The sequence below is a fragment of the Ochotona curzoniae genome, unplaced genomic scaffold (genome assembly GCF_017591425.1).
Source record: "Ochotona curzoniae isolate NIBS_2020 unplaced genomic scaffold, NIBS_Ocur_1.0 scaffold_4506, whole genome shotgun sequence".
Classification (NCBI taxonomy): Eukaryota; Metazoa; Chordata; class Mammalia; order Lagomorpha; family Ochotonidae; genus Ochotona; species Ochotona curzoniae.
The window spans coordinates 22129364-22155743 of NW_024467119.1; the positions used below are offsets into that span (position 1 = coordinate 22129364).

Consider the following 26380-nt stretch of genomic DNA (forward strand, 5'->3'; position numbering starts at 1 on the left):
GTCTTGCTGACAGGTCTTTTTAATTGTCATTAAACTTACCATTCACCCACGGTTGTCATCATTTGCCCTCAATAGACCAAAACAATAATAAATCGCTTAATTTATATTGTGGGCAGCAGGCCTGCATGGCAATTCCAATTGTTCTTAACTTTTAAAAATGTTGGCTCTATGCTGAGCCACGCAGTTTTCACATACTTATGGAGCATGTATAACAAATTCATTCCAATGCAGCCTTTTGGAACAGAATTTGATACACAAAAAATACCCTAAATGCCAGCAATAAACATGAGCTTTTATGACTTAATTTTTACTTTTCTCAAAAAAAAAATCCAGAACTTTAGATTTCACAACTTTAAAAGTCATTTTAAAACCATGGAAGGATTCAGTGGAGCAGCTGAAAGGGAAATAAAATGAATACTTGATATCACTTCTCAGGGGGTGATTTAGGAATTGTTCCAATTTAGTGAACTTTTGTCGAGAATCTACATTTTACAGAGTAGGTGTTAAGTGAACATTTTGTGAATGTCTATTTTAGCTGAAATCCAAAAGTAGCAAACTAGAATAAAACAGTTGGAAGTCACTAGGAGTATGTGTGGTTACCAATTCTATTATTGCAGTGCTGACAAATATTTAACATTCACTCAGCTTGAGAATGAAAGACAAATGCTTAGGCTATTCCATACACAGGTAGTGGAATAGAAAATAATGAATAGGTGACCCAAGTTCATCCGACTTTGGAAATAAAAGAGAACCCGATACTTGGCTCACACATGTTAATAAACACTCTTCTTGAAAGCATGTCCCCACCTAGGTCTGTCTTTCTATTTCCTTTCTTCTAGAGCAGTCTGTAGACCAAAGTGACATATTTGGTTTGTCTCCCATTTCTCTTCTGGGCAGGTGGAGGCGGGACACCAGTGGTACCTCCAGGTGATCTACATCATTGGTCCAGACACTATCACAGGGCCCCGGGTCCAGCGCTCTCTCACAGCCACCGTGAGGCGCCACCAAAGGGATCTGGTGGACCCCAGTGGCCGACTGACCCTTGATGATTCTCTCATCTATGACAATGAGGGGGACCAAGTCAAGAATGGCACCAACATGAAATCCCTGAACCTGGAGAGACAGGAGCCCATTGTGGCTGCTTCCCTCTCCCAAACTGGGGCGTCCATTGGCAGCGCCCTGGCTGCTCTCATGCTCCTCCTCCTGGTGCTTTTGGTGGCTTGTTTTATCACCAGGAAATGCCAGAAAGAGAGGAAGCAACAACCCCCAGAGGACATTTTGGAGGAGTACCCCTTGAATACCAAGGTGGAGGTGCCCAAGAGGAACCTGGACAGGGTGGAGAAGAACGTCAACAAACAGTATTGCACCGTGCGGAATGTCAACCTGCTCAGTGACACGCAGGGTGCATACACGTTCAAAGGGGCGAAAGTGAAGAAACTGAATCTGGAAGTCCGAGTCCACAACAATCTACAAGATGGAACGGAAGTTTAACGGAGGATATGACCCATGTGTATTTTTGCTAAAAAAAAAATCATTTTTATATGAAACAAGGGGAAATACTGGTATTTTTGTAATCTCGCAGATGTAAAAAAGGGAAGACTGTAGCTTTGAGTGGCACCTGGCACACATCACATGCATCAACTCACAACTGAGCTACCTCATGAAACCAAGAACCACTGAGTCACAACCCCTGCCCCTCACTCCCAGGGTGTTCGGGTCTAGTTGTTTCTGAGGACCCCTTCAGCCTCAGCGGCTCCTTCTGTATGGCTGATCTCAGAGCAGGTATTTTAGTAGCAGGACAGGTTTGAGACAAGGGTAGCCAGTGGTGGTCAGAGCAGTGGGGTCTGGGCCATGGCAGATGGTCTGGAAAAGTAGGGGTGTTGCATAGCCTTTGGCTTCACCAACACTCCAGCTTTCTCCTTCCTGGGTTTTTCAACAGCAGTGGACAAATCCCCAGTACCCAGACTCCATTAAGAATTGTGCTCAGTGCAGCTATTGCTACACTGGCATGCCATTGCCACAGCCCGTCACTGCTCTTTGACTTCCAGAGCCCATTTCCTTGGGAGTCTCCATGTGCTTCGGATTGAACAGCTTCTCTGCAAACCATAGAAGAAAGCCTGGATCATTTTTTGCCAGACTCTAGCACAGCGTTCTGCCCCTGACAAAGGGGAGGCTGGGATCTAGGGAGGGAGGGGCCTGGCCAGCATTTCAGCACACACTAGTGAGGGGCTTCACCCGAGGCCGTGTCCTCACTTTTCACTGTCATACAATCTCCTGAGACGTGAGATCCAAGCCCCATGGCCCTGGTGGCCAGTATTGCCGTGGGCACTTCAGTAAACTCACCACCCTATCCTGCTGCACCCCAGGCTTGGCACAGTCTAGTCATACATGACCGTGAGTGCTTTGTAGCTGTGAGTTTCTACTCTTGTGAATGATTCAGGAAAGTGAAAGTTAGCAGATCTCCCAGGTCAGAGTATGGGCAGATCCACACTGTTCTGCTTGGTGTGTGCGTCTCACCGCAAATAGAAATGCTCTTCCTGTTTCTGTGCTTCAGGGAATTACCTTTTGGAGTGTGTGGGAGGGGGAGGGGTTATTTTTTGGTAGCTCAGGCACTTATTTTGACCCAATCAGCACATGACAAGGTCAAATATGCAGCTTTTGAGTGACTTTGTGTCCAAATCGCAGCTTAACACTTGTGTGTAGTGTGCACACAATTTGCTTTTGTTTTTCATTTCTGCTTTACTGACAAGAACACAAGCATGCATGTTGTGTTTTGAATTGGAACACAATTCCATTATTTAGAAACAAAGGCGTGGTGTCTTCCTGATGCATGACACACCGTGATCCCTGAGCAAAGAACAGCATTCACCTTGTATAAAGTGCAGCAAGCAACTCAAGCTCTGTAAGAACATTCCAAACAAAACACTTTGGTACTAAAACGAATGAGCCGTGAAAAGGTTCAGAAAACTCTCCCAGACTCCAGCTCCTTAAAAGTAGGACCTGTGTGAATGCCTTTTACTCTTTAGCAGTGCCTTGCACATAACAAGCACTCCAGAGACATTTTGTTGAGTGAATGAACCTGTAATGGAATGAGTGAAAGACAAACATGATGGGGAAGTGAGAATATGGTAGTAATTTCATAAGGGTGGGTAGAGTGGGGGAAAAAATCTCTTCTACTTGAATTTCAAAACCTAATTGGACAAAACACTGCTTTACATAGACATGAATGTGACCGGGGCCTTAAGAAGATGGAAAGAGAAGAGTTGTAATGATGTATTAGCATAAAGGGAGCCTGGATCAGTACTCAACCTCAGAGACAAGGCTCAGCTTTCTGAGCTGAGTGGGAAGCTTTCAGGAGGGGATGGACAAATGGGGGTGAGCCTACAAGTTCCTATAGTTAGGGGCTACTTCAGATCAGCCTAGGCCACCTTCGGGAGCATCTTTGTACATAATCAGAATTGATATGTCATGACTGGAGAGCTGATCGGTCAGCACAGAATCTTTACCAGAAAAACCTAGAGGGTGAATGTGGATGAATAAGGGCAGGGAACCAACCACGGGTATAGCAACATTGCATTGAGCTAGTGATAAGTGCTCCAAGTACCAGAATGCTTACACATGAAAGCAACACCTTTCCACTTGTTTACATACACTTCCTGCAAACTTCTTTCACTGCTACTGAACAGGACATGGGCATGAGAAGAATGCACACAGGTGCATGGCAGGGTGAGGCTCCTGAGTGGAGATATAGTGACAGAGTGCTGATATAGTCACAGAGTGCTCCTAGCAACCTCCAGGACACAGTCTGACACGACCAAAGCAACTCCCTGGGATGGCCCGGTGAACTCTAAAAGGAAAGCCCTCCTGGACTATCACTGCCTCCTATTCTTTCTACCCTTCGCCCAGCTGCATATGCTTTGTTGAATGCCAGTACTGCTCTAGTGGATGCACGCTTATTAAATAGGAAGTGTTAAGACATGTGGGGTTGAGATTTACCCATTTGGTGTAGAACCATTTGTTCCTGTGTTGCACTCATTTTAGGACTCTGACAATTCGGTAAACAACAAGGGTGATATTTCATTTTCTGTAACTTGCTCGCTAATGCCTTGTGGTCTTCTTTTCTTTCTTTCTTTCTTTTTTTTTTTTTTACTGACCATCTGTATCTTGCCTTCAGGTAAGAAGGAACAAAAGCCCTCTGGGGTTGCTGCCTGCCAACACTTGCTGGCTGTGCAGGTTGAAAGGAAAGAATGGACTGCACTATTTTTCTGCTTTGCTGCCCTTGCGTTGTGCCCCAGGCTTCCTGGAGGACTCCTGTAGATTCTTTGTTGTTGGATGGGAAATACTGTTGGGATGTGTTTGCACAATCTTATGATGTTCAGTCTCAGTCTCCTATAGGTATTTGTTATTCTGAGATACTACACACCTGCTCAGACTGAGTAAAACATTTGTGGTGCTGTCAGCCTGATTTCTTGACACTAAATGATTTTTGTATTTCTAATATGAATTTGTGTGTTATGAATTTTGGATTTCTCCAATAGCATATACCACTATATGAATTTGTATTAATAAATGACATTCTGGTTTACCTTTTGTTTTACTGTGTTCTTTTTAAGAGTTCACACCCATGAACAGACATAGTCATTAAGGGAGCGAGATCACTCTGCTATTGGACAGCTTTTGAAGAAAATCCCTGTAATTTGGTTGAATGTGAAACAAGTGGAAACTGCTGATGCTGAACTGCACATCCCCACATCATAGTTCTTTGACAGTCAGTTAAAACCCAAGAACAAAGTTATTAAAATCCCCACGTGTGATAGGTTGTTTATTCCATGTTATCGTAACTCACCAGGGGCTGGATGGATGTCTGGCACAGTAGTTAAGACGCCACTTGAGATGCTCCACATCACAGTGTCTGGGTTTGAGTGTTAGCTCTGCTCCTCATTCCTGCTTTCTGCTGCTGCACACCCTGGGAGGCAGCAAGTGGTGGCTCAACTACTTGGGTCCCTGTTATCCATGCAAGAGACCTGGGTGGAACCCCAGGCTACTGGCTCGGCTTGGCTGAGCCCTGGCTAATGTATTCATTCGGTCAATGAACCAACAGATGGAAAAAAATTTATCCCTGTCATTTTGCCTTTCAAGTAGATGAAAATATGTAAGTTCAGTATTGTGGCACAGATTAATCCATTGCCTGCCATGCCTTCATTCCAAATGAGCACCAGTTCAAGTCTAAGGCCTCTGCCATCCATGTGGGAGACCTGAATGGACTTCCAGGATCATAGACTTAGCATATTCCAGCCCTGGCCACGGGGGGACATCTGGGGAGTGAACTAGCAAATAGAAGATCTTCCTCTCTGCCTCTCCTTCCCTCCAACTGTACCTTTCATGTAATTAAATCTTTTTTAAACATGTGAACATTGGGAAATTGTTTTGGTCTTATGGCATAGCAAGTTAAGCTGCTGGCATCCAGTAACAGAGTGCCACTTTGAGTATTAGCTGCTCTACTTTTTTTTTAAGATTTATTTACTTATTGGAAAGTCAGATATATAGAGAGGAGGAGAGACAGAGAGGAAGATTTTCCGTCCAATGATTCACTCCCCAAGTGAGCGCAACGGCCGGTGCTATGCCAATCTGAAGCCAGGAGCCAGGAACTTCTTCCAGGTCTCCCACATGGGTGCAGGGTCCCAAAGCTTTGGGCCGTTCTCAACTGCTTTCCCAGGCCACAAACAGGGAGCTGGATGGGAAGGGGGCCACTGGGATTAGAACCAGTGCCCATATGGGATGCTGGCATGTTCAAGGCAAGGACTTTAGCCGCTAGGCCACTCTGCCAGGCCCTAGCTGCTCTACTTTTGATCCAGCTTTCTGTGAAATATTAAGGAGACCATAATAGTGTTCCTAATTTGGGCCTGACCTGGATTTGGCTGTAGCAAACATCTGAGGATTGAACTAGCAAATGGAAGAACTCTCTATATTACTCTTTTGGAGTAATTAAAACAAAATGCATGGTGGGTTAGGATTTAGCCTAACAGTTAAGATATGAGTCGATATGTGTGCATACCACTTTGAATTTCCTGGGTGGGTTTCTGGATCTGGCTCCTGATTCCAGCTTGCTGCCGATTGAGATCTTAGGAGGCAGCAGTGATGGATCCTGTAGTCACAGGCCTGCCACCCACAGAGAGACCTGATGGAGTTCCCAGCTGTGGCTTCAGCCAGGCCATTAGAAACATTTGGGGAAGGATCCAGTGGACACAAGCATGTACATGCATGCACTCAAAAAAAAGGTCACACAAACACACACACTCAAGATACTTGATATTGTGTAAGAATAGTTAGGTTCCTAATGTGTAAGCAAAATATTTGTTAAGTGCTGATAACATCCTAGAGATGGCCAAAGTTCAAAACAAGCTTATTTGCTGTGAGGCAAAAAAATATTTGGCAAAGTTAAAATGGAACTGAGCTCAAGTGGATAAAATAGAATTTATCAATTGGGCTGATTTTGATTTAAGATCAAATCTCAAGTTTTCTCCCAGCCTATGTCTTTGTATCCTTTCCTCCCTTTGATACAAGCAACCAATGACAGTGGCCAGTAGAGCTCTGTTAACACACATGCAAACTCAGCATGACATTGAGAAAGCACATTGCCATAAACTTTGGGGGAAGAAATGCAACAACCAACCTAAAATGCTGAGATGTTCCTGAAATGCTGCCAGAGACTGAATTGTAAGTTCACATTCTCCTTACTTCATATATGTCCCTTGCTTAATAACAGACCAAGCCCTGGAGAACATTTCTCTAGAAAGATGGAATAAGCTGTACTCTGAACGAGACTATATTGTTAGGATTCCGTATAAGAACGCCTCTGAGACCTGAAATATGTTGGCCACAAAATTCAGGCATCTTGCAGAAAATCAGTTCCCACTTAGAATCTAAAATATCTGATAAACTGGGGAAAGAGATGATTATGGCCTAGTGGGTAAATTTGCCACCTGCAATGCCAGCATCTCATATGGGCTCTGGAAGATGAATCGAGTCCTTGGGCCCCCTGTGGACACAATGGTAAAACTCCTGGCTTCAGACTGGCCCAGCCCCAGCATTCAGGGAGTAAGTCAATCTTTTTAGCTATTCCTCTCTCTGTAACCCTGACTTTCAAATAAATAACATATCCTTAAAAATGTGTATCTGGGGCCCGGAGGTGTGGCCTAGGGGCTAAAGTCCTTGCCTTGAACATGCCAGGATCCCATATGGGCACTGGTTCTAATCCCAGCAGCTCCACTTCCCATCCAGCTCCCTGCTTGTGGCCTGGGAAAGCAGTTGAGGATGGCCCAAAGCCTTGGGACTCTGCACCCATGTGGGAGACCTGGAAGAAGTTCCTGGCTCCTGGCTTCAGATCGGCATAGCACCAGCCGTTGCGCTCACTTGGGGAGTGAATCATTGGACGGAAGACCTTCCTCTCTGTCTCTCCTCCTCTCTATATATCTGACTTTCCAATAACTAAATAAATCTTTTTTAAAAATGTATATCTGATAGAGTAGCATTTTAAAGAAATGTACTAGGAGCAAGGGAGGGAGACTAACAGAAAAAATAATGAAACAATTTTGTAGGTTAAAGGTGATGTACTACCAGTAGTTTTGTACTCAACATAATGCCATGGTGCCATAGTACATAGCAGATTTTGTCTACAAACGAGCAAGAGAAAATTCTAATGAAAACCCTTTATTTAAAGAAAGTATTAGATAGGCATAATTACACAGAGAAAGGAGAGAGGGAGAGATCTTCCATCCCTAGTTCACTTCCCAATTGGCCACAACAGCTGATACTATCCCAAACCAAATCCAGGAGCCCAAAGTTTCTTCCAGGTCTAACCATGTGGGAACAGGGCCTCAAGCACGTGAGACAACTTCCACTACCTTCCCAGGCACATTAGTAGAAAACTGAATTTGAAGTGGAGCAGCCGGTCTCAAACCACTGCCCATTGTATGCCAGAACTGCAGAGGTAGCATAACCCACTGCGTCACAGCACCAGCCCCTAATTAGAATCTTTTAGAATGGCATGCACAGAAGAGCTCCTAGTCCTGGTGAAAACAACCTAACAGGCACATCTGGCAATACTACAATCAGAAACAATAACTCCTTCGTCTTCGATCCTTCATTCAATCCTCATAGAAACCCTGTCTGAGATGCTTTGAGTTTCATGTGAAAGCCAGAATTTCAAATCTATAAACATTTTCCCAATAGCTTCACATTGCCTTAAATGGTCCCAAGCTCCTATAATCTGGCTTTAATATTTGACATGAAAAATTCACCTGACTGAAACAATATTCATGTTGGAACACTCTCCAATAAAAACAAAATTTTCTCCCTGGGCTCATTTTGGCTTAAGGTAATCAAATTGCAGCAACAGTCAACAAGTTACCAGTGCTTATTAGCAAGCTTCCCAAAATAACTGAATAGAATAAAAATATCCCGAATTTCACCTGGGAATGTGAGCAAAGAAAGCAGGTGAAGCTGAGGACTAAAAATGTGTGACTGGTTCAGCAGATACGGAGAAAGCATGTGATAAAATACAACACCTTTTGTGATAAAAACCGTAAGCAAATTGATTTTATGTGGTGCATTGCTTAACATAGTCAAGGCAAGATATGAGCTGCCATGAACCAGCATCATACTGAACAAGAAAACACTCGGATGCATTTTAGCTAAAACCTGGAACCAGACAAGGATGCCCACTCTCACCACTGTTCAATAGTCATTGAGGTTTTACCCCGAGCCATTAATCAAGAACACAAAATCAAAGATATCTAAATTGGAAAATAGGCAATCGAGGCATCCCTATTTGCACATGACATGATCCTCCACATAGGGGAACCAAAAGACCCTATATTGAAATTTATAAAATATGGTAAAGTTGTAGGATTTAAACTAGCATACAAAAATTAGTAGCCTTTTTATATACATACAATTCCATGGCTAAAAAAGAACGTAAGATCACTCCTATTCACAATAACTACTAAGAAATGTAAATATCTCAATATAAATGTAACCAATGACAAAGTTTCTGTATGATAAAAAAAACATTTTTAAAAAGAAATAAAAGGTACCAAATATAAAAATAATCCACATTCATGGGTTGGTAGAAATAATACAATCAAAATGTCCACACTACCAAAAGCAATGTATGGATTCAGTGTGATTCCAATTGAAATACCTACAGTAATTTTCTTTATCTAGGAAAATGATGCTGAAATTCATATGGAAACACACGAGATCTGGAATAGCTAGTCATCTTAACCAACAAGTTAAGTGATGGAGGCATCACCACACTAGATTTCAAGATGCACTGCAGGACAGTTGTAATCAAAACACCTGGTACTGGCACAAACACAGACCTGAAGATCAGTCAGAGCAGATATCCCAGAAATGCAACACATGGATAGCCAACCAAGACTTGGCAATGCACTGAAATCAATCCAAGATGAATTGACAGTATCTTTGACAAATGGTGCTGGGAAAATTAAATGTAGGTGTACAGAAGCATGAAACAAGACCATTACCTATTTCTTAAACTAAAAATCAACTCCAGAGGCCAGTGTAGTGGCTTAGCAAGCTAATTGTCTTTCTGCCAGTGCTGCATCCCATCTGAGCATTGGTTTGTGTTCCAACTGCTCTACTTCTGATCCAGCTTTCTGCTTATGGCCTGGGAAAGCAGCAGAAGACGGTTCAAGTGCTTGGGTCCCTGCATCCATGTGGGAGACCTAGAAGAAGCTCCTGGCTTAGAATCAGCTCAGCTCTGGCTATCTGGCCATTGCTGCCATTTGGGGAGTGAATCATTGGGTAGAAGAGCGATTGATCTCTCTCCTTCCCTCTCTGTAAATCTGCTTTTCAAATAAAAATAAATCTTTTTAAAAACAACACTAAATGGAGTGAGTATCTAAATGTACAACCTGATGCCAACAAATTACTAAAAAACATTGGGGAGGGCCTAGCACAATAGCCTAGCGGCTAAATCCTCACCTTGCAACCACTGGGATCCCACATGAGCGCTGGTTAATGTCCTAGCTGCTCCATTATCCACCCAGCTCCCTGCTTGTGGCCTGGGAAGGCATCAGAGGGTGCTCCTAAGCCTTGGGCCCCTGCACCTACATGTGAGACCTGGAAGCAGCTTCTGGCTCCTGGTTTCAGAACAGCTCAGTTCTGGCTGTTGCAACCACTTGGGAAGTGAATGAGCAGACCGAAGAACTTTCTCTGTCTCTCCTTCTCTCTATAATTTTTCAATAAATAGAAAATATATCTTTAAAAAGGAAAAAAGAAAAACTTTGGGAAATCTATAAGACATAGGTTTTTTTCCAAGAAGTCTTGCCTTCACCTAAGAAACATAGACAATTAAAGCAAAGATAAACAAAAGTTATTACATCGAGCTGAGAAGCTTACAGCACTGCTAAAGAAATCAACAGAGGCAGTCAACAGAACGGGAGAAAATATTTCCAAACTATGCAACTGACCAAGTATTATTATCCAGCCTCCATAAAGAGCTCAAGAAACTAAAAAATAAACAATCGAGTTAAGAAATGGGCAAAGTACATGTACAGACTGTTTCCAATGGTTAAAATACAAATGGCCAAGAAACACTAAAAAAAAAATGCTCAGGATCACTAGCCACCAGGGAAATGCAAGTAACAGACACAATATTGTTTTACCTCATCTCAGTTAAAATGGCTATCAATTAAAATTCAGACATAAATTCTGGAGTGGATGCAGAGGAAAGGTGCTCTGATCCACCTTTGGTGGGAATGTAAACTAGTACAACCATTACTGAAGACAGTACGGAGATTCCTTCAGATGATCTGAAAACAGACAGGCCATTGAACCAGCCATCCTATTCCTGGGAACTTATCCAAGTAAATGAAGTCAGCAACCAAGAGAGTTATTTGCAGCTAAATAGTTAAAACATGGATTCACCCAGATGTCCATCGCCAGTTGATTGGATAAAGAAAATAGGATATAGACCCTCTGTAGAATACCAGTCAGCCATAAAAACAGTGAAATCCCATCTTTTCCAACAAAATGGATGCAAATTAGAAACCATTACACCTAATGAAATAAGCCAGTTCAAAAGAAAAAAATCACGTTTTGCCTAATCTCCGGTAATTAATGCAGTCCATTAAAAGCACCCTATATGAGATCAACATTTGAAAATTTTTAAAGCTTTATTATTTTTATTGGAAAGTCAGATATGCAGAAAGGAAGATCTTCTGTCCACTGGTTCACTCCAAGTGGCAACAGTGGCCAGAGCTGAGCTGATCCTAAACCAGGGGCCAGGAGCTTCTTCCGGGTCTCCCACACGAGTACAGGGTCCCAAAGCTTTGGGCCATCCTCCATTGTTTTCCCAGGGCATGAGCAGGGAGCTGGATGGGAAGTGGAGCTGCTGGAATTAGACCCGGTAGTAATAAGGGATCTTGGCATGTGCAAGGTGAGGACTTTAGCTGCTAGGGTACCACATCGGGTTCCAACATTTGAAATTTAATTAATGTTTACATTAATGTTGTCTATATTCTTGAGCAGGTTTTCTTTCTACTTGCTGCTTTTGAATTATTTAATGGAGTGCTAAACCTGTGATTGTGAACTGACAACATGCCATTATTAACAAAAGAGAGAAGGGGAGATTGACTAGGGAATGCAGAACGGACAGAGTGTGTGAAGTATCACTATGCTCCTAAATCTGCATTGTGAAATACATAAAATGTGTTCTTTTCATACAAGTTAAAGAACCATAAAATAATTTTTAAAAATTCAAAGTAAAATTCCACTCCCAGGAGAGAGTTGCAGAGTTTAGACACCACAGGGAAGCATGGACAGCAACAAGCAAGGACAGCATGCAGGGGACTGAAGAAGATCGCAACTCTGGAGAAAAAGAGCAAGGTGAGAACAGACTAGCACATCCAGACTGGCCAACAACATCATCTGATGGAGCATCTCACAGACCACACAGACTCCAGGCTGGGTCTGCAGCCAGAATGGGGGGTGTAGGGGGTGCAAGAAACATACAAAGGACCTTGAGGGATGTGCCAACTTTTTTCCTCCAATCCCACCATAGGTGTTTCCAGGGTACAGACTGCCAAAGTGGAGCACTCATAGGTGGTAGGCACTTGGAATGTGTTTGTTCTCTCCATGGGACAGGCCATGGGGTTGAGATCACCAGCACTGTATAAAGATTGTGGTAATGCTGTGATTGCACAGCAGTCTGTGATGTTAAGCTGAGTCTGAGTTTCAATGTATCTAACGTAAAAGGATAACAGATCACAGCTTGCCCAAGCTGGATGACTGAATTCTCTGCTCACACAGAGGACCACACAAATCATTTAAAAAAAAATTTTTTTATTAATTACATTGCATTATGTGACAGTTTTATAGGCACTGGAATTCCCCCCACCCCTTCTGTAACCCTCCTCCCATGGTGGATTCCTTCACCTTGTTGCAATACCACAGTTTGAATTCAGTCGAGATTTTTTTCATTGCAAGTATATACCAAGCATAAAGTCCAGCATCTTATTGTCCAGATAAGTTCAACGGTTTCTTGGGGAGACCATGATCTCTGGTCTGAAGGTAGAGCTGGCAGAGTATCGTCCCGTTCAATTAAAAGCCCCAACGTAACACCAGCAAAAATTTATAACGTTATGGAATTAATTGACATGGTATTGAGTAACCAGCATGTTAAAAAAAAAATGCAAGTTCTTAACCACATCCTGAGACTTCAACATTTCAATTTTAGTTTATATACAACCAGCTGCTATACACGTTAAAATGGCTATAGATTACTACTCAGCTGTCTCGTGTCTATTTTCATTTTAGTATTCAGCAGTTTACAGTGTTGAAGCATGATTTTGCTGAACCTGGCTGTTTTTCAGGTAGTCTAAACTGGCTTATAACTCTAACAAGACATATGTCAACAGTTGAGGTGCAGAACAGTTTTAGGAAGGATGTGCAGAGAAATCTTCAATACCCTAGTGAGGAGTAACTAAAGTTTGTGTCCCACCTAGTGAGGTATAAGTGAATCCACGCTTGCTGCGGTCCATGCAGTAGGTGTGGATGGCACGAAGGTGTGAAGAGAACAGCTCCCCTGTTTGGCAGGGCCCGGGGGAGCTTCCAGCTGTTTGGCAGGGCCCGGCGTATTTCTCTCTGACCACCCTGATGCTGTTTCAGCCCCTGGCTGCATGGACACTCAAGCACCCCACTAAGAATTCTGTATTCTTTTGAGGCATTGTTGTCTGCCCCGTGAGACAGTTTTTGCAGGTGTTTGCAACCGATGTGAGCTTGAGAGTTAATGTCACGGATAATGTCTTGGTGAGTGGGCCTTTGACAATTTACACACAGGAGCACAATTAAGCCCATGCCATTTTTGGACACCTTATTGGGTACTTAACCATTGTCTTAGAATTTGGCCCAGACATGTAGCACACCTTCTGGGAAGGGGCTTGAAAATATCCTAAATATTAATGCAAGTGATGGGAGTGAGAGCTCAAACTGCTATGGCAATAAATATAGTTATTGTTATCTCAAAGGCTAGCCTGCCTTTGCAATTTTTTGGAGCCTAGAAAATGTAATTGTTTTAGCTGCCTTTATAATTTTTAGCTAGAGGAATTAAGGATGTTTTATTAACAAAAAATGCTTTTGATTATTGCTTTATTGTTTATGAGGTTGCAGAGTCTATAGTTGTAGGGAGATTTAACATTTGAAGTTTCTGTTTTAAATTTTAGGTTTTTCCCTCATAACCTATTTTCCCATTAAGTGATGGGAAAATTGTAGAAGCAGAAATGTGGTGGGAAAGTACCACTAATTAGCAGGTAATCGCATGTGCCTTGGCCTTGGAGTCCTGGCTGTTGCTCCATGGCTACTGTTGAAGAATGAATAATGGCTTGGTTTGAAGAATATGAGTACAGTATTTTCAAAATTATCTTTAGGGGCATCTGCTTAGCCTTGAAGTGCAGACAGAGTGACCAAATATCTGTACATGCCCCCTTAATTTTGAAAAGAAAAAAAAAATAGAATAGTTGCTTGCGCAGAAGCTTGAGAAAGGCTTTGAGTAAATAAAAAGGACAGCTTTTTCCTGAGCTGTTGTGAGAACACACCAAATGTCTGTGTCTATGTCTTTCTTTATCGCAGACTCCACGCACCCTTCCCGAGCTCTTAACTCGGCTGGAGCTGGACTCCGGCACACGCTGACCATTTCCTGTCTGATTCTAAGCTTTCCTTATTGTTTTCTATCTATTCTAGAAGTTTGTTTTGAGGGGTTTCCGGAGCGGTCCTGATGGTCACTGCAAGAGAGGGTGGGGACCAAGCGAGGACCAGAGAAAGCTCCTCTCCCTAGTCCTGAAGGCAGTTTACTGTTCTTCTGTTTCTGCGGACTGCTCCAGGCTCCTGACTGTTGTTCTGATGGCCTTGGATCCTGCAAGGCAGGATTTGGACTTCTTCTATCCCATGCGGTAGACCCAGATGGTGGTGGATGACCTCAGAGTTCTTGGCCTCCGAAGGCACTCCAATTCCCCGTGGTCTCCTTGGCGGTTGGGACGTAGTCCTTTGGTGCCCATACTGATAGTCCTTGGTGAGGATCTGGGAGTCTTCAGGGTTGGGATACAAGCCTCCTCCTGTCCACCCGCTCTACTCGGGGGTCCCCCTCCTGCTCCATCCGCATGACCTCCCATTCAGAGGTTGTCAGGATTGCTCCTGGTTCCCCCCATATGCTTTTGTAGTTTTACTATTGTGTAATGCTGATTTGAGTTTGTTGTCTATGAGTTACCAGTTGTGATCCTGATGGGTTATACTTTACGTCTTCCTCATACATTCTAGGGAGATGGGAAGTTTCTCTGCTCTCCCTCCCCATTACAGAACAACATAGGGTATTAAAAGTACAGTTCTTTGATGTTGATCATAAGCAGTCTGACTCACAATGATTGTTCATTAGTTACATCACAAAATCTTATTACATGTGAGATAGGCCACACAAATCATTTGTATGGTTAATGCACTGGCATAGGTGGGGGATATAGCCACTGTGGGCTAACCCCAAGCATTAACTACCTTGAAAGAGAGGATATAAGGCTGCGCTTACACTAACCATCATGATCACTCCTTTCCCTATGCCGAGAGAAGAGGAGATCCACCATGCCAAACTGGGATATCACCAATGAATGAAGCTGGAACAAGAAATCCAGAAAATAGTCAAACACATGGAAATTGAATGTATTTATGAATGAACAGTGGGTCAGAGAAGAAGTCAAAAAGGAAAAAAAAAATTTAATTCCTGGAAAAGAATTAAGACAACATACCAAAAGCAGTACTAAGGAGGAGATCATGGCAATTCATATCTATATCAAGAAAGGTCAAATATTCAATGAATTTCTGTTAACATTGCATTTCAAGGGTCTAGAAAACAATGACAAATCAATCTCAAAATTAGCAGGAAGGAAAAAAATCATTAAAATTAGAGCATGAACAAAATTTAAACATAAAAAGATGCATAAGGTCAATGAATTAGAGTTGGTTCATTTGACAAACTTAAATCAATAAATCATTTGCTCAATTAGAGGAACAGAACTCAAATTAATAAAGTCAAATTAAAATGTAGAAATGGATACTGCAGATATACAAAGAATCAATAGAAATTACTACAGCAATATGTAAGTAAACTGGAAAATCTAGAAGAAATGGATTTCTGGACACACGCAACCTACCAAAACTGAGTCATGAGGACATCAAAAATGAAATGGGCCAAAAAGAACTATGACAGATTGAATCAGTAATAAAGTCTCTCCCAAGAAAGAAAAGCCCAAGACTGCATAGCCTCATTCTAAATTCTACAAAACATTAAGAAGTTCTAATTCCAATACTTCACAGCATGATCAGAACAACAGACATGGAGGTAATCCTACCAAACTTTTATGAGGCCAACGATAGCTTAATTTCAAAACTAGAAAAACACAACAGAAGAGAACTAGAGATCAATAACCCTGATGAATGTAGATGCAAAAAAAAAATAGTAGCTAATCAAACCAAACATCAGAACGATCATTCATCCTGACCAGGTGGGATTTATCCAAGGTATTCAGGTTCAGCATTCTTAAGTCAGTAAATATAAGACCTCATATTAACAAGCTGAATAAAATCATGGTTGTCCCAAATGCAGAGAAAACACTCAATAAAATTCAATATCCTTTCATATTAAAAACCTTAAGAAAATTGGATGCAAGACCTGATGCTATGACCTAGTGGCTAAAGTCCTTATCTTGCATGCACTGGGATTTCCGCTATTCCACTTCCCTTCCAAGTCTCTGCTTGTGGCCTGGCAAAGCAATAGAGGACAGTACAAAGCCTTGGTACCCTACACTTACATGGTGACCTTAAGGAAGCTCTGGGCTCCTGGCTTCAGATCGGCTCAGCTCTAGCCACTGCTGCCACTTGAGAAGTGAACCAGGAGATGGAAGATCTTTCTTTTTGTCTCTCCTCCTCTCTGCAAATCTTTCTAATAAAACATTTTAAAAATATATCTTTAAAAAAAGATCTATACAGATCATTATTAAACATATCCAAATAGTAGCTTTAAAAACCCAATGCTCTCATCACTGCTTTCAAGGTAGTCCTAGAACTTCAGCTTGAGCTGTTAAGAAACCAAAGAGATGCAAACTGGAAAGGAGGGTGTCAAGCCATCCCTATTCACAGATGCCATAATACTCTACGTAGGGGAACCACAAGACTCTACTACGAAACTATTGGAACTGGCAATATCGCAGGATATAAATTCAATACATCATTTGCATACATGTCTGAGAGAATTTATAAGAGTAGTCCAGTCACAATAGTAGCAAAGCAATTTATACACCTTGGACTAAATTTAACCATGGTCCTGAGGAATTTATAAAGATTATGAAACATTTAAAAAATTGGAAGAAAACTTCAAAATATGGAAAAACCTGCCATGTTCATGATTGATAGATTCAATATTATCAAAACGTCCATATTACAGAAGGTAATCTAAAGATTTAAAGGAATTCCAACCAAAAATACCTGTGACTTTCTTCTCCAACCTGGAGAAAATGATATTAAAATTTACATGGTAACACAAGATTTCCCAAATAGGCAAAGCAATCTTACACAATGAAAACAAATATGAACATATCACAGTATCACACTTCAAGATGTACTACAGGGGAGTTATAATCAAAATGATCTAGTACTGTAATAAAAACAGATATGAAGATAAACAGAACAGAAATGAAATCTCAGAAATGAACCAATGCATCTATAACTAAATAATATTTGACAACTGAACTAAAATGAACTAAAATAAAGCCTTGGAATGGACAATCTCTTCAACAAATGGCACTGAGAATTGGATCTACACACGCAGAAGTAAGAACCAAGACCTCTCTTTCACCTTGTAGAAAAATCACTCCAGATGTGTCTGGCACAGTAGCCTAGTGACTAAAGTCCTCATCTTGCCATACCGAGATTCCATATGAGCACCAGTTCCTATCCTGGCACCCCACTTCCCATCCAGCTCCCTGTTTGTGGCTTGGGAAAGCAGTGGAGGATGGCCCAAAGCTTTGGGACCGTGTACTCGTGTGGGAGACCTGGAAGAAGCTCCAGGCTCCTGACTTCATACCAGCTAAGCCCTGGTCATTGTGACCACTTGTGAGTAAATCAACAGACAGATCTCCATCTCTCCTCCTCTCTGTAACTGACTTTTCAATAAAAGCAAACCAATCTTTAAAAAAATTTTAAAAAAGTCACTCCAGAGGCTGGTACCATGGTGTAGTAGACACCTGTGGCGCTGACATTTCATATCAGCACTGTTTTGTGTCCTGACTGCTCTACTTCTGATCCAGTTCCCTCCTATGGCCTGGGAAAGCAGCAGAGGATGGATCAAGTCCTGGGCCTCTGCCTGGCTAAGCTCCAGTCATGGTTGCCATGTTGGGAGTGAACTCCAGTAGAAGCAAGATCTCTATCTTTCTGTTTCTCCTTCTCCCTATAACTCTGCCTTTCAAATAGAACTAAACAAATCTTTAAAAAAATAAAGTCTGAATAGATTTATGGTCAAAATCTATTGCCCGATAGTATCAAATTACTAGAGGAAATTTTCAGCAACACTCTGCAAGATATAGGTCCTGGCAAAAACATCATGGAAAAGGCCCCAACCAATTAAAGCAAAATTAAACAAATTGTGAATTACATCAAGCTAAAAAAAATTCTTCAATACAAAGAAAATTATCAATAAAATGAAGAGGCAGTCACAGAACGGAAGAAAATATTTGCAAACTACACAACATCTGTAAAATTAATAGAGAATTCCAGAACAAACCAGAACAACCAACCCAGTTAAGAAATGGGACAAAGGATATAAACAGGCACTTTTGAAAATATTAAATCCAAATGACTGATATACAGAAGGAAAAAACTGCTCAAGCTCTCTATCAGGAAAATACAAATAGAACCCAAAATGAGGATCCACCTAACACCAGTGAGAATGGCCATCACACAGAAATCAAAAAGCAATAAAAGTTGGTAAGGACTTTTGGGGAAAGGTACCTAAATCCACTCTTTGTGGGACTGTAAGCTAGTACAACCACCATGGAAGTCAATGCAGATTTCTCAGATATCTAAAAACATACCATATGACCCAGTCACCCTATTCACAGGAATATATCCAAAAGAAATAAAATCTGCATGAGTGACCCGTAACCATGTATGACCATGTTTATGGCAATGTCATGATCACTAGCTAAGATACAGAACCAACCTGGATGTCCATCAAATGTTGATATATGTGCATTATGAAACACTACTCAGCCACAAAGTATGGTTTGCAACAATATGGAACCCAGCTGAAAACCATTATGATTACTGAAATAAGCCAGTTCCAAAAAGACCAATTCTATATGTTCTTTCTGATCTGTGACAATACACAGAGCTCAAAAAATGTAGTCTCCATAAGCTCAACATACTGGGAATTAACTACTGTATTAACAAGTATCTATATTCATGAGTAATAGTAGTATTTGCATTTCCATCATTTTAGTTTTTTGTTACATGTAATTTTTTGTCTTGATAGGTCTTGATATCTTAATGTCAGAAAGTCAAGCTTATTAGTATGAATTAATATTCTATTATAATTTTGGGAAAATAATAAGGGAAAAGAGAGGCAGTGGGGGAAAGGGAGGGAGGAACCTTTATGCTTCTAAATCCAATTATTTTAACTAATATAAAAAAGAATAGTTTTAAACATGCAAAAAAGTACAAAATTCTGGGACCAGCACTGTACTATCATAAATCAAGCTTCCACCCGAAAAACCAGTACCCCAAGCTACTACAGTTCTGGTCCAGCTCCCTGTAATTGCCTGGGAAAATAGCGGAGGATGGTCCAAGTCTTTGGGCCCCTGCACCCACATGGGAGACCCAGAAGAAGCTCGAAACTCCTGGCTTCGGACCAGCCCAGCTCTGGCCACTGTGGCCATTTAGAGATATCTTCTATCTCTTGATTCACTCCCTATTTCTCTAATCCTGTCTTTCAAATAAAAATTTGAAAACAAAAAAAAACAATGTTTAAAATTTATTGGATACCATCAAATGACAAAATGTGTTTCTTAAGAGTTCCTAAAGGTGTGGAGAAATAGAAGGCTTACTCAGGGAAAGAAAACTTCTGTAATATGGAGAAAGGCACTTCAAAAAATAGGAATCACATGGAACTCCTCCTTCATTACATAACACGTTACAGTCAAACTTCCAACAGTAAAACAAAGAACCTAAAATTTGCACGAGACATCTACCAGATTACTCTCAGAGGAACCCCAATTACACTAAGAACAGATTTTCATCCAAAACCAAAACAGGCTAGGAAAGAAGGTCAGAATATAACCCAAGTGATACAAGAAACCGCCAGCTCAGAATATTGTGTCTAGCAAAACCCCCATTTATAAATAAAGGCTAAACAAAGACATTCCCAAATGAACAGGAATTGAAGCAGTTTGCCACCACCTCTTCGGTTATAAATGATGTTGAAGGATGTGCTGTACGCAGAAATGGAGAATGATAATTACTATGTTAAGGAACGTGAAGGCAGGGAATCTCCAAGTACAAAGGGAATGCAAAGCAAACAATAGTAATACAGAAAATTGGCTGGACCAAGTCATTCATTATCTTTCAGTTAGTAACTCTGAATGTAAATGCCCTGAACTCTCTAGTCAAAAGATAACAGATTGCACAATGAGTTAAAAAACAAGATCCATTTATTTGAGGCCTACAGGAAACACCTCACAAGGAAGGATACAGATAGACTGAAAGTGAAAGGATGGAAAAACATACTCCGTGTCAATAGACAAGAAAAATAAACAGGTATAACCAATCTCTGAAAAAATATATATATATTTTTTTTTATTTTAAGGAGCTATTTATTTATTTGAAAAATAGAATTCAAACCATTTACTATTAGAGCATTTTGCATAGTTGACAAAGGACTAGGCAAAAGAATTGTAAAGTAAATTAGCCCAATTTTCCTTAAAGAATTGTTAATGCTAATGTGCCTGGGAACAGCATAACATGACTCTAGTATTTAGGACCCTGCTACCCATGTGGGAAATCCAGATGGAGTTCTATGTTCCTGGCTTCAGCCTGGCTCAGCCCTAGATATAAAGGGCATTTTGGAGAATGAACTCTGTCTCTCCCTTTCAGACAAAAAAATTTTCATAACTAACCGATATTTAAATGGCCTGGCGTAACGGCTTATTGACTAAAGTCCTCACTTTTCATGGGCTGGGAGTCCATATGGGCACCAGCTTATGGATATAGCTGCTCCACTCCCCATCCAGCTCCCTGCTTGTGGCCCAGGAAAGCAGTAGAGGTCAGCCCAAACTCTTGGGACCCTGTACCCATGTGGGAAACCCAGAGGAATCTCCTGACCCCTGCCTTCGGGTCAGCTCAGCTCTAGCAGTAGCAGCCACTTGGGAAGTGAAAGATGTTTCTGCATCTCCTCCTCTCTCAGTGAATCTGACTTCCCATTAAAAATAAATAAACCTTTCAAAAAAAAAAAAAAACAATCATTGTGATTACTGTTGGGCCCAGCATGAGAGCTTAGAGGCTGAATCTTCACCTTGCAAGCTGCTCAATCACTGCATGATTAAGGGATCCATTCAACAAGAAGAAATAACTGCAGTCATGTATATGCACCTAATGACGGGGCACCTCACTATTTAAAAGAAATGTTAAGGAATCTAAAGGGAGACACACAGATTCCAATACAGGGGCGTTAACACCCTACTTTCATCAATGAACAGGTGAACTAGACAGAAAAAAACACAGAAATAAAGCTAATCCATAGTATGGAAGAAACAGCCAATACTATAGAACATTTTACCCCACAGTTGCAGAATAGAGATTCTTATCAATGCACGGAACCTGGTTCAGGATAGACCATATACTATACCACAAATCAAGCCTCAGAAAATTGAAGAATTTATCTTTTTTTATCACAGTGGAATTAAACTAGAAACAAATAACTTTTAAAAATCTAGAAAATAGGCAAACATGTTAACTAAATATGCTACTGAATGAACAACAATCATAGAAAAAAAGGGAAATAAACAATTTCTTTAAACAAATGAAGACAACAGAACATATAAAAACATGCAGCAAAAGCAATGCTAAAAGGAAGTTCATAGCGATTAGTGATTGCATCAAGAAATCGGAAATCGAGTGTCATTGTATTTCAAAGACTAGAAAAATCAAATCAAATTAGTGGAAGGCAATAATTAAATAACTAGAAAATGTTGAAACTCAACACAAAACATTGATTTTTTTCCTAATAAAATGAATCAAAAGAGAAGTACCAAGTCAAAGTTAGAGATGAAAAGGGATACCACAGACATACTTAGTTAGCTGGGGCAAGAATAATCAGTTATATACCAACAAATTGGAAAATCTAGAAGAAATGGATAGATTTTTGGACACATGGTCTATAAAAATTGAGTCATTATGATACAAACAGAATAGACCAAAAACTAAGATTGAATAATAGAAAGTAGATGGCCCACTGACAAGTTCTACCAAACTTTCCAAGAAGAACTAATTCCAATTCTTAAAGTATTTAAAATAATCTAAAGGGAAGGAATTCTCCTAAACTCCCTCATGAGGCTAGAATTCCCTTGACTCCATAACCAAAAACGATATAGAAACCAATTTCCCTGATGAACATAGATGTAGAAGTCCTCAATAGAAATACTAGCCAAATCCAACAACACCATCGGTAAGATCATTCACTCACACCAAGTGATTTATATTTGGTATGCAGAAATGATTGAACATATAAATCAACAAATGTGAAATGTAACAATTGAAAAATCAAAGCTATTTCATTATCTCAATAGTTACAGAGAAAGCACTTGGTAAAACACAACATCCTTTTGAGATAAATACCTTACACAGGTTGTGTATAGAAGGAACATTCCTCACCACAATCAGGTCAATGTATGATAAATGTATGGCCAGCATCATTATTGCACAGGGGAAAGGTAAAAGTTCCACTAGTATGCAGAACAAGTACTCTCAAAGCTGTTTTTTTTTTTTTTACTAGTCCTGAAAGTTTCAGACAGAGCCATCAGAACAACAGAGAGGGAGAGGGAGAGAGAGACAGAGAAATCAAAAGGATACAAATTGAGAAAGTGGAAGTTAAGCTATCCCTGTTTGCAGATGACATGATCCTCTATATAAGGGAGCTGAAAATTCTCAGACTATTGAAACACGAGTACAGTAAAGTTTCAGGGTATAAAGCCCATATGCAGAAGTCAATACCTTTATATACAAAGACGATTCCACAGCTGAAAAGGGACTTGAAAGAGCAGTCCCATTGCACAACAGCAAAAGCTTTAAATAGATTGGATTCTTTCCTGTTGTTGATTATGTTTTGTGGCTTTTCATTTAAGGGGAGGTATGGTAACTGTGTAATGGAGACTATTATATCTCTCAGCATGTTATTTAACTTCTTGGCATTGTAAATTTTTATTTTTCTTCCTGTTGATTTTGTATTGTGGCTTTCCATTTAAGGGGATGTATAGTAACTGCAACGAAAACCATCATATCCAAATGTGAGGATACAATGCAGTATGTATCTCCACACGCAGACCAAAAATGGACTCCCAATGAAACTATTAACTATTCCATGACAATAGGATGCTGGACTTTGCCATTGTCCATGCCTGCATGATAGACATGAGTGTTTATGAAGAACTATACTATAGTAATAATATAGGGGAGCCCATTGAGGGGGAAGGGAATTGGGGAGATAAGGGAAATCCCAGGATCTATGGAATTGTATCATAAAATAATTTTTAAAAGAGATGGAAAGGTTCTCTATTATGAAAACTCATATGGAAATGCAAGAGGCCCCCTGAATAGCTACAGTAATCTTATCCAACAAAAATAAAGCTGGAGGCACCACTAATACTGGACTTTAAGACACTACAGGATAGTTGTAATCAAAACAGCCTGCAACTGGCACAAAAATAGAACAGCAAATCAATTGAACAGAATAGAAATTCCAGAAATTAATCCACACATTTACAGTCAACTAACATTTGACAAGTGCACTGAAATCGATCCAAGGAAAAAGAGCAGTCTCTTTAACAAAAGATGCTGGGAAAATGGGATCTATGATTGTAACTCAAAATAAAATCAAGGATCTAGATCTATTACCTGACACCATCAAATCACTAAAGGAAAACATCAGTGAAATTGCAAGACACAGCCATAAGCAGACACTTCTTGGAAAGGATCCCAGAAGCACCAGCAGTTAAAGCAAAAACAATGGGATCAAGCTAAGAAGCTTTTGCACTGCAATGGAAACTGTCATTGTAGTGAAGAGGTAGGGGCTATTGCTATGGCAAAGTGGATAACGCCACTGCCTGAAGAAACGCCACTGCTTTCTTTGTGGGTACTGGTCCAAGCTCTGACCTCTTCTTTTGATCTCTCTGCCAATGTGTCTAGAAAAGTAGCTGAAGCAGATTTGAGCACTTTGGCCCCTCCACCCAGAAAGGAGATTCAGAAGAATCTACTGGATTCAGACCAGCCCAGTTCCTGCCTTTGCAGCCATTTAAGGGAATGGTGCATGATCTCTTTGTCTGCCTCTATCTTTATAATACTACATTATAAATCTTTTAAAAAGAAGCAACCAAGAGAAATGGAGAAAATATTCATAAATTAGGCAACTGCAAAAAGGATTAATATCTAGGATCTATAAACAGCTCAAGAAACTCGAGCACAAAATAAATAATCTAGTTAAGAAATGGACAAAAGTTATGTCAGGGTATTTTCTAAGGATAAAACACAAATGGTGAACTGCCACATGAAAGTGCTCACAATCAGTAGTCATCAGGAAAATGCAAATAAAAACCATAATGAAGTTTTATCTCAGTCCAGTAACAATCCCCCAAAACAATACATGCTGGCAAGGATGTATGGAAGACGTGCCCTAGCCCACTGTTGGTGAGAATATAAAACGCCATAGGCCGGCCCTAGCCGAGTTCAGAGCCCAAGAAAGGTGTGTGGAATCAGCAAAAAGACATGGAACCTGTCCCTTGGTGCCCTTTGTTCACAGCTCAAGAAGCTCTTATTTACCCAAACACATCACAAGCCTCTGCACAAACGTTTGATTGTTCTATTTTTACTTCATGACTAAAGTGGCATGCACAGACATTTGGTCATTCTGTTTGGACTTCATGGTTAAGCAGGTGCCCCTAAAGATAATTCTGCAAAATACTATATTCATATTCTTCAAAGAAAATCATTATTCATTCTTTGATAGTAGCCATGGAGCAACAGCCAGGACCTCAAGGCCAAAGCAAATGCGATTACCTGCTAATCAGTAGTATATTCCTTCCTACATTTCTATTTCTACAACTTGCCCATCATAAATACATCACAAGGGAAAAAACAAATCCACAATGAAAGTTTCAAATATTAAATTCTCCTGCAACTTCAGGTTCTATAACCCCATAAACAATCCAATAATTAAAAGCATATCTCTAATATTAACAAAAGCATCCTTTAATTCCACTAGACAAAAATTATGTAAGAGGCTAAAATGGATGCATTTCCTGTGCTCCAAAAAAATTGCAAAGACAGGCTAGCCTTTAAGGTCACAGTAACTATTTAACATCATAGCAGTTTCAGCTCATATTCCCATCACTTTAATTTTTAGGATACCTATCAAGCCCTTTCCCAGAAGGCATACTACATGTCTGAACCAGATTCCAGGGAAATGGGTAGGCATACAATTAGGTGTCCAGAAACAGCATGGGCTAAATTGTACTCCTGTGTACCCCTTAATAGGTCCACTCACCAACACATTGTCAGCAGCATGAACTCACAAGCTCACATCAGTTGCAAAACCTCACAAGGGCAAACAATGTCTCAATAGATTACAGGATTCTTTAACGGGGTGATTGTCCATGTAAAAGGGGGTGAGAGACATCCGCCAGGCCTTGCCGTACGGCTGGAAGCTCCTTGTGGCCTTGCCAACAGGGCAGCTGTTCTCTGCACACCTTTCTGTCATCCACACCCACTGCACAGATCCCAGCAATACACCAATACAGCCATTATTGAAGACAGAATGGAGATTCTTCAGAAATCTGAAAATAGATCTATCATGTAAGCCAGCCACTATACTCCTGGGAATTTACACAAATGAAATCAGCATATGAACTAGTTATCTGTACACCCATGTTTACTGCAGCTCAAATCACAAAAACTAAGATAGCCAATCAACCCAGAAAGTCCATCAACACAACATCAGATAAGCAAGATGTGGTCTAGACCCATTACGGAACACTACTCAGCTTGAGAATGAAATCTTGTCTTTTGGAACAAAATGGATACAACTGAAGATCGTTTTACTTGGTAAAAAAAGAAAAAAGCCAAAAAAATAAAAATTAAATCCAACTAATGTTTTCTCTAGTATGTATCAGATAATGTAGAACACAAAAAACCATAAGGATGCAATGCCACTTTGGGATACGATTGTCATTCTTTAAAAAGATTTATTTTTCCTTGCAAAGTCAGATATATCTAGAGAGGAGAGACAGAGAGGAAGATCTTCTGTCAGATGATTCACTCTCCAAGTGACCACAACGGCCAGTGCTGAGCCAATCCAAAGCCAGGAGCTCTTCTGGGTCTCCCATGCGGGTGCAGAATCCCAAAGCCTTGGGCCGTCCTCAATTGCTTTCCCATGCCACAAGCAGAGAGCTGGATGGGAAGCAGGGCAGGCAGGATTAGAACCGGCGCCCATATGGGATCCCGGTGCATTCAAGGCGAGGGCTTTAGTTGCTAGGCCACGCTGCCAGGCCCATGA

The 26380-nt window shown here is 40.7% G+C and overlaps 1 protein-coding gene across 1 annotated transcript in view; it reads left to right on the forward strand.

Annotated features, from left to right (window-relative positions):
- FRAS1 (Fraser extracellular matrix complex subunit 1) overlaps positions 1–1491 on the forward strand; it is a 263048-nt gene extending 261557 nt beyond the window's left edge. The window contains exon 73 of the mRNA XM_040967150.1: positions 898–1491. Within this exon, the coding sequence (XP_040823084.1) occupies positions 898–1491 (594 nt within the window). The remainder of the gene's footprint in view (positions 1–897) is intronic.
- Positions 1492–26380: the final 24889 nt, after the last annotated feature.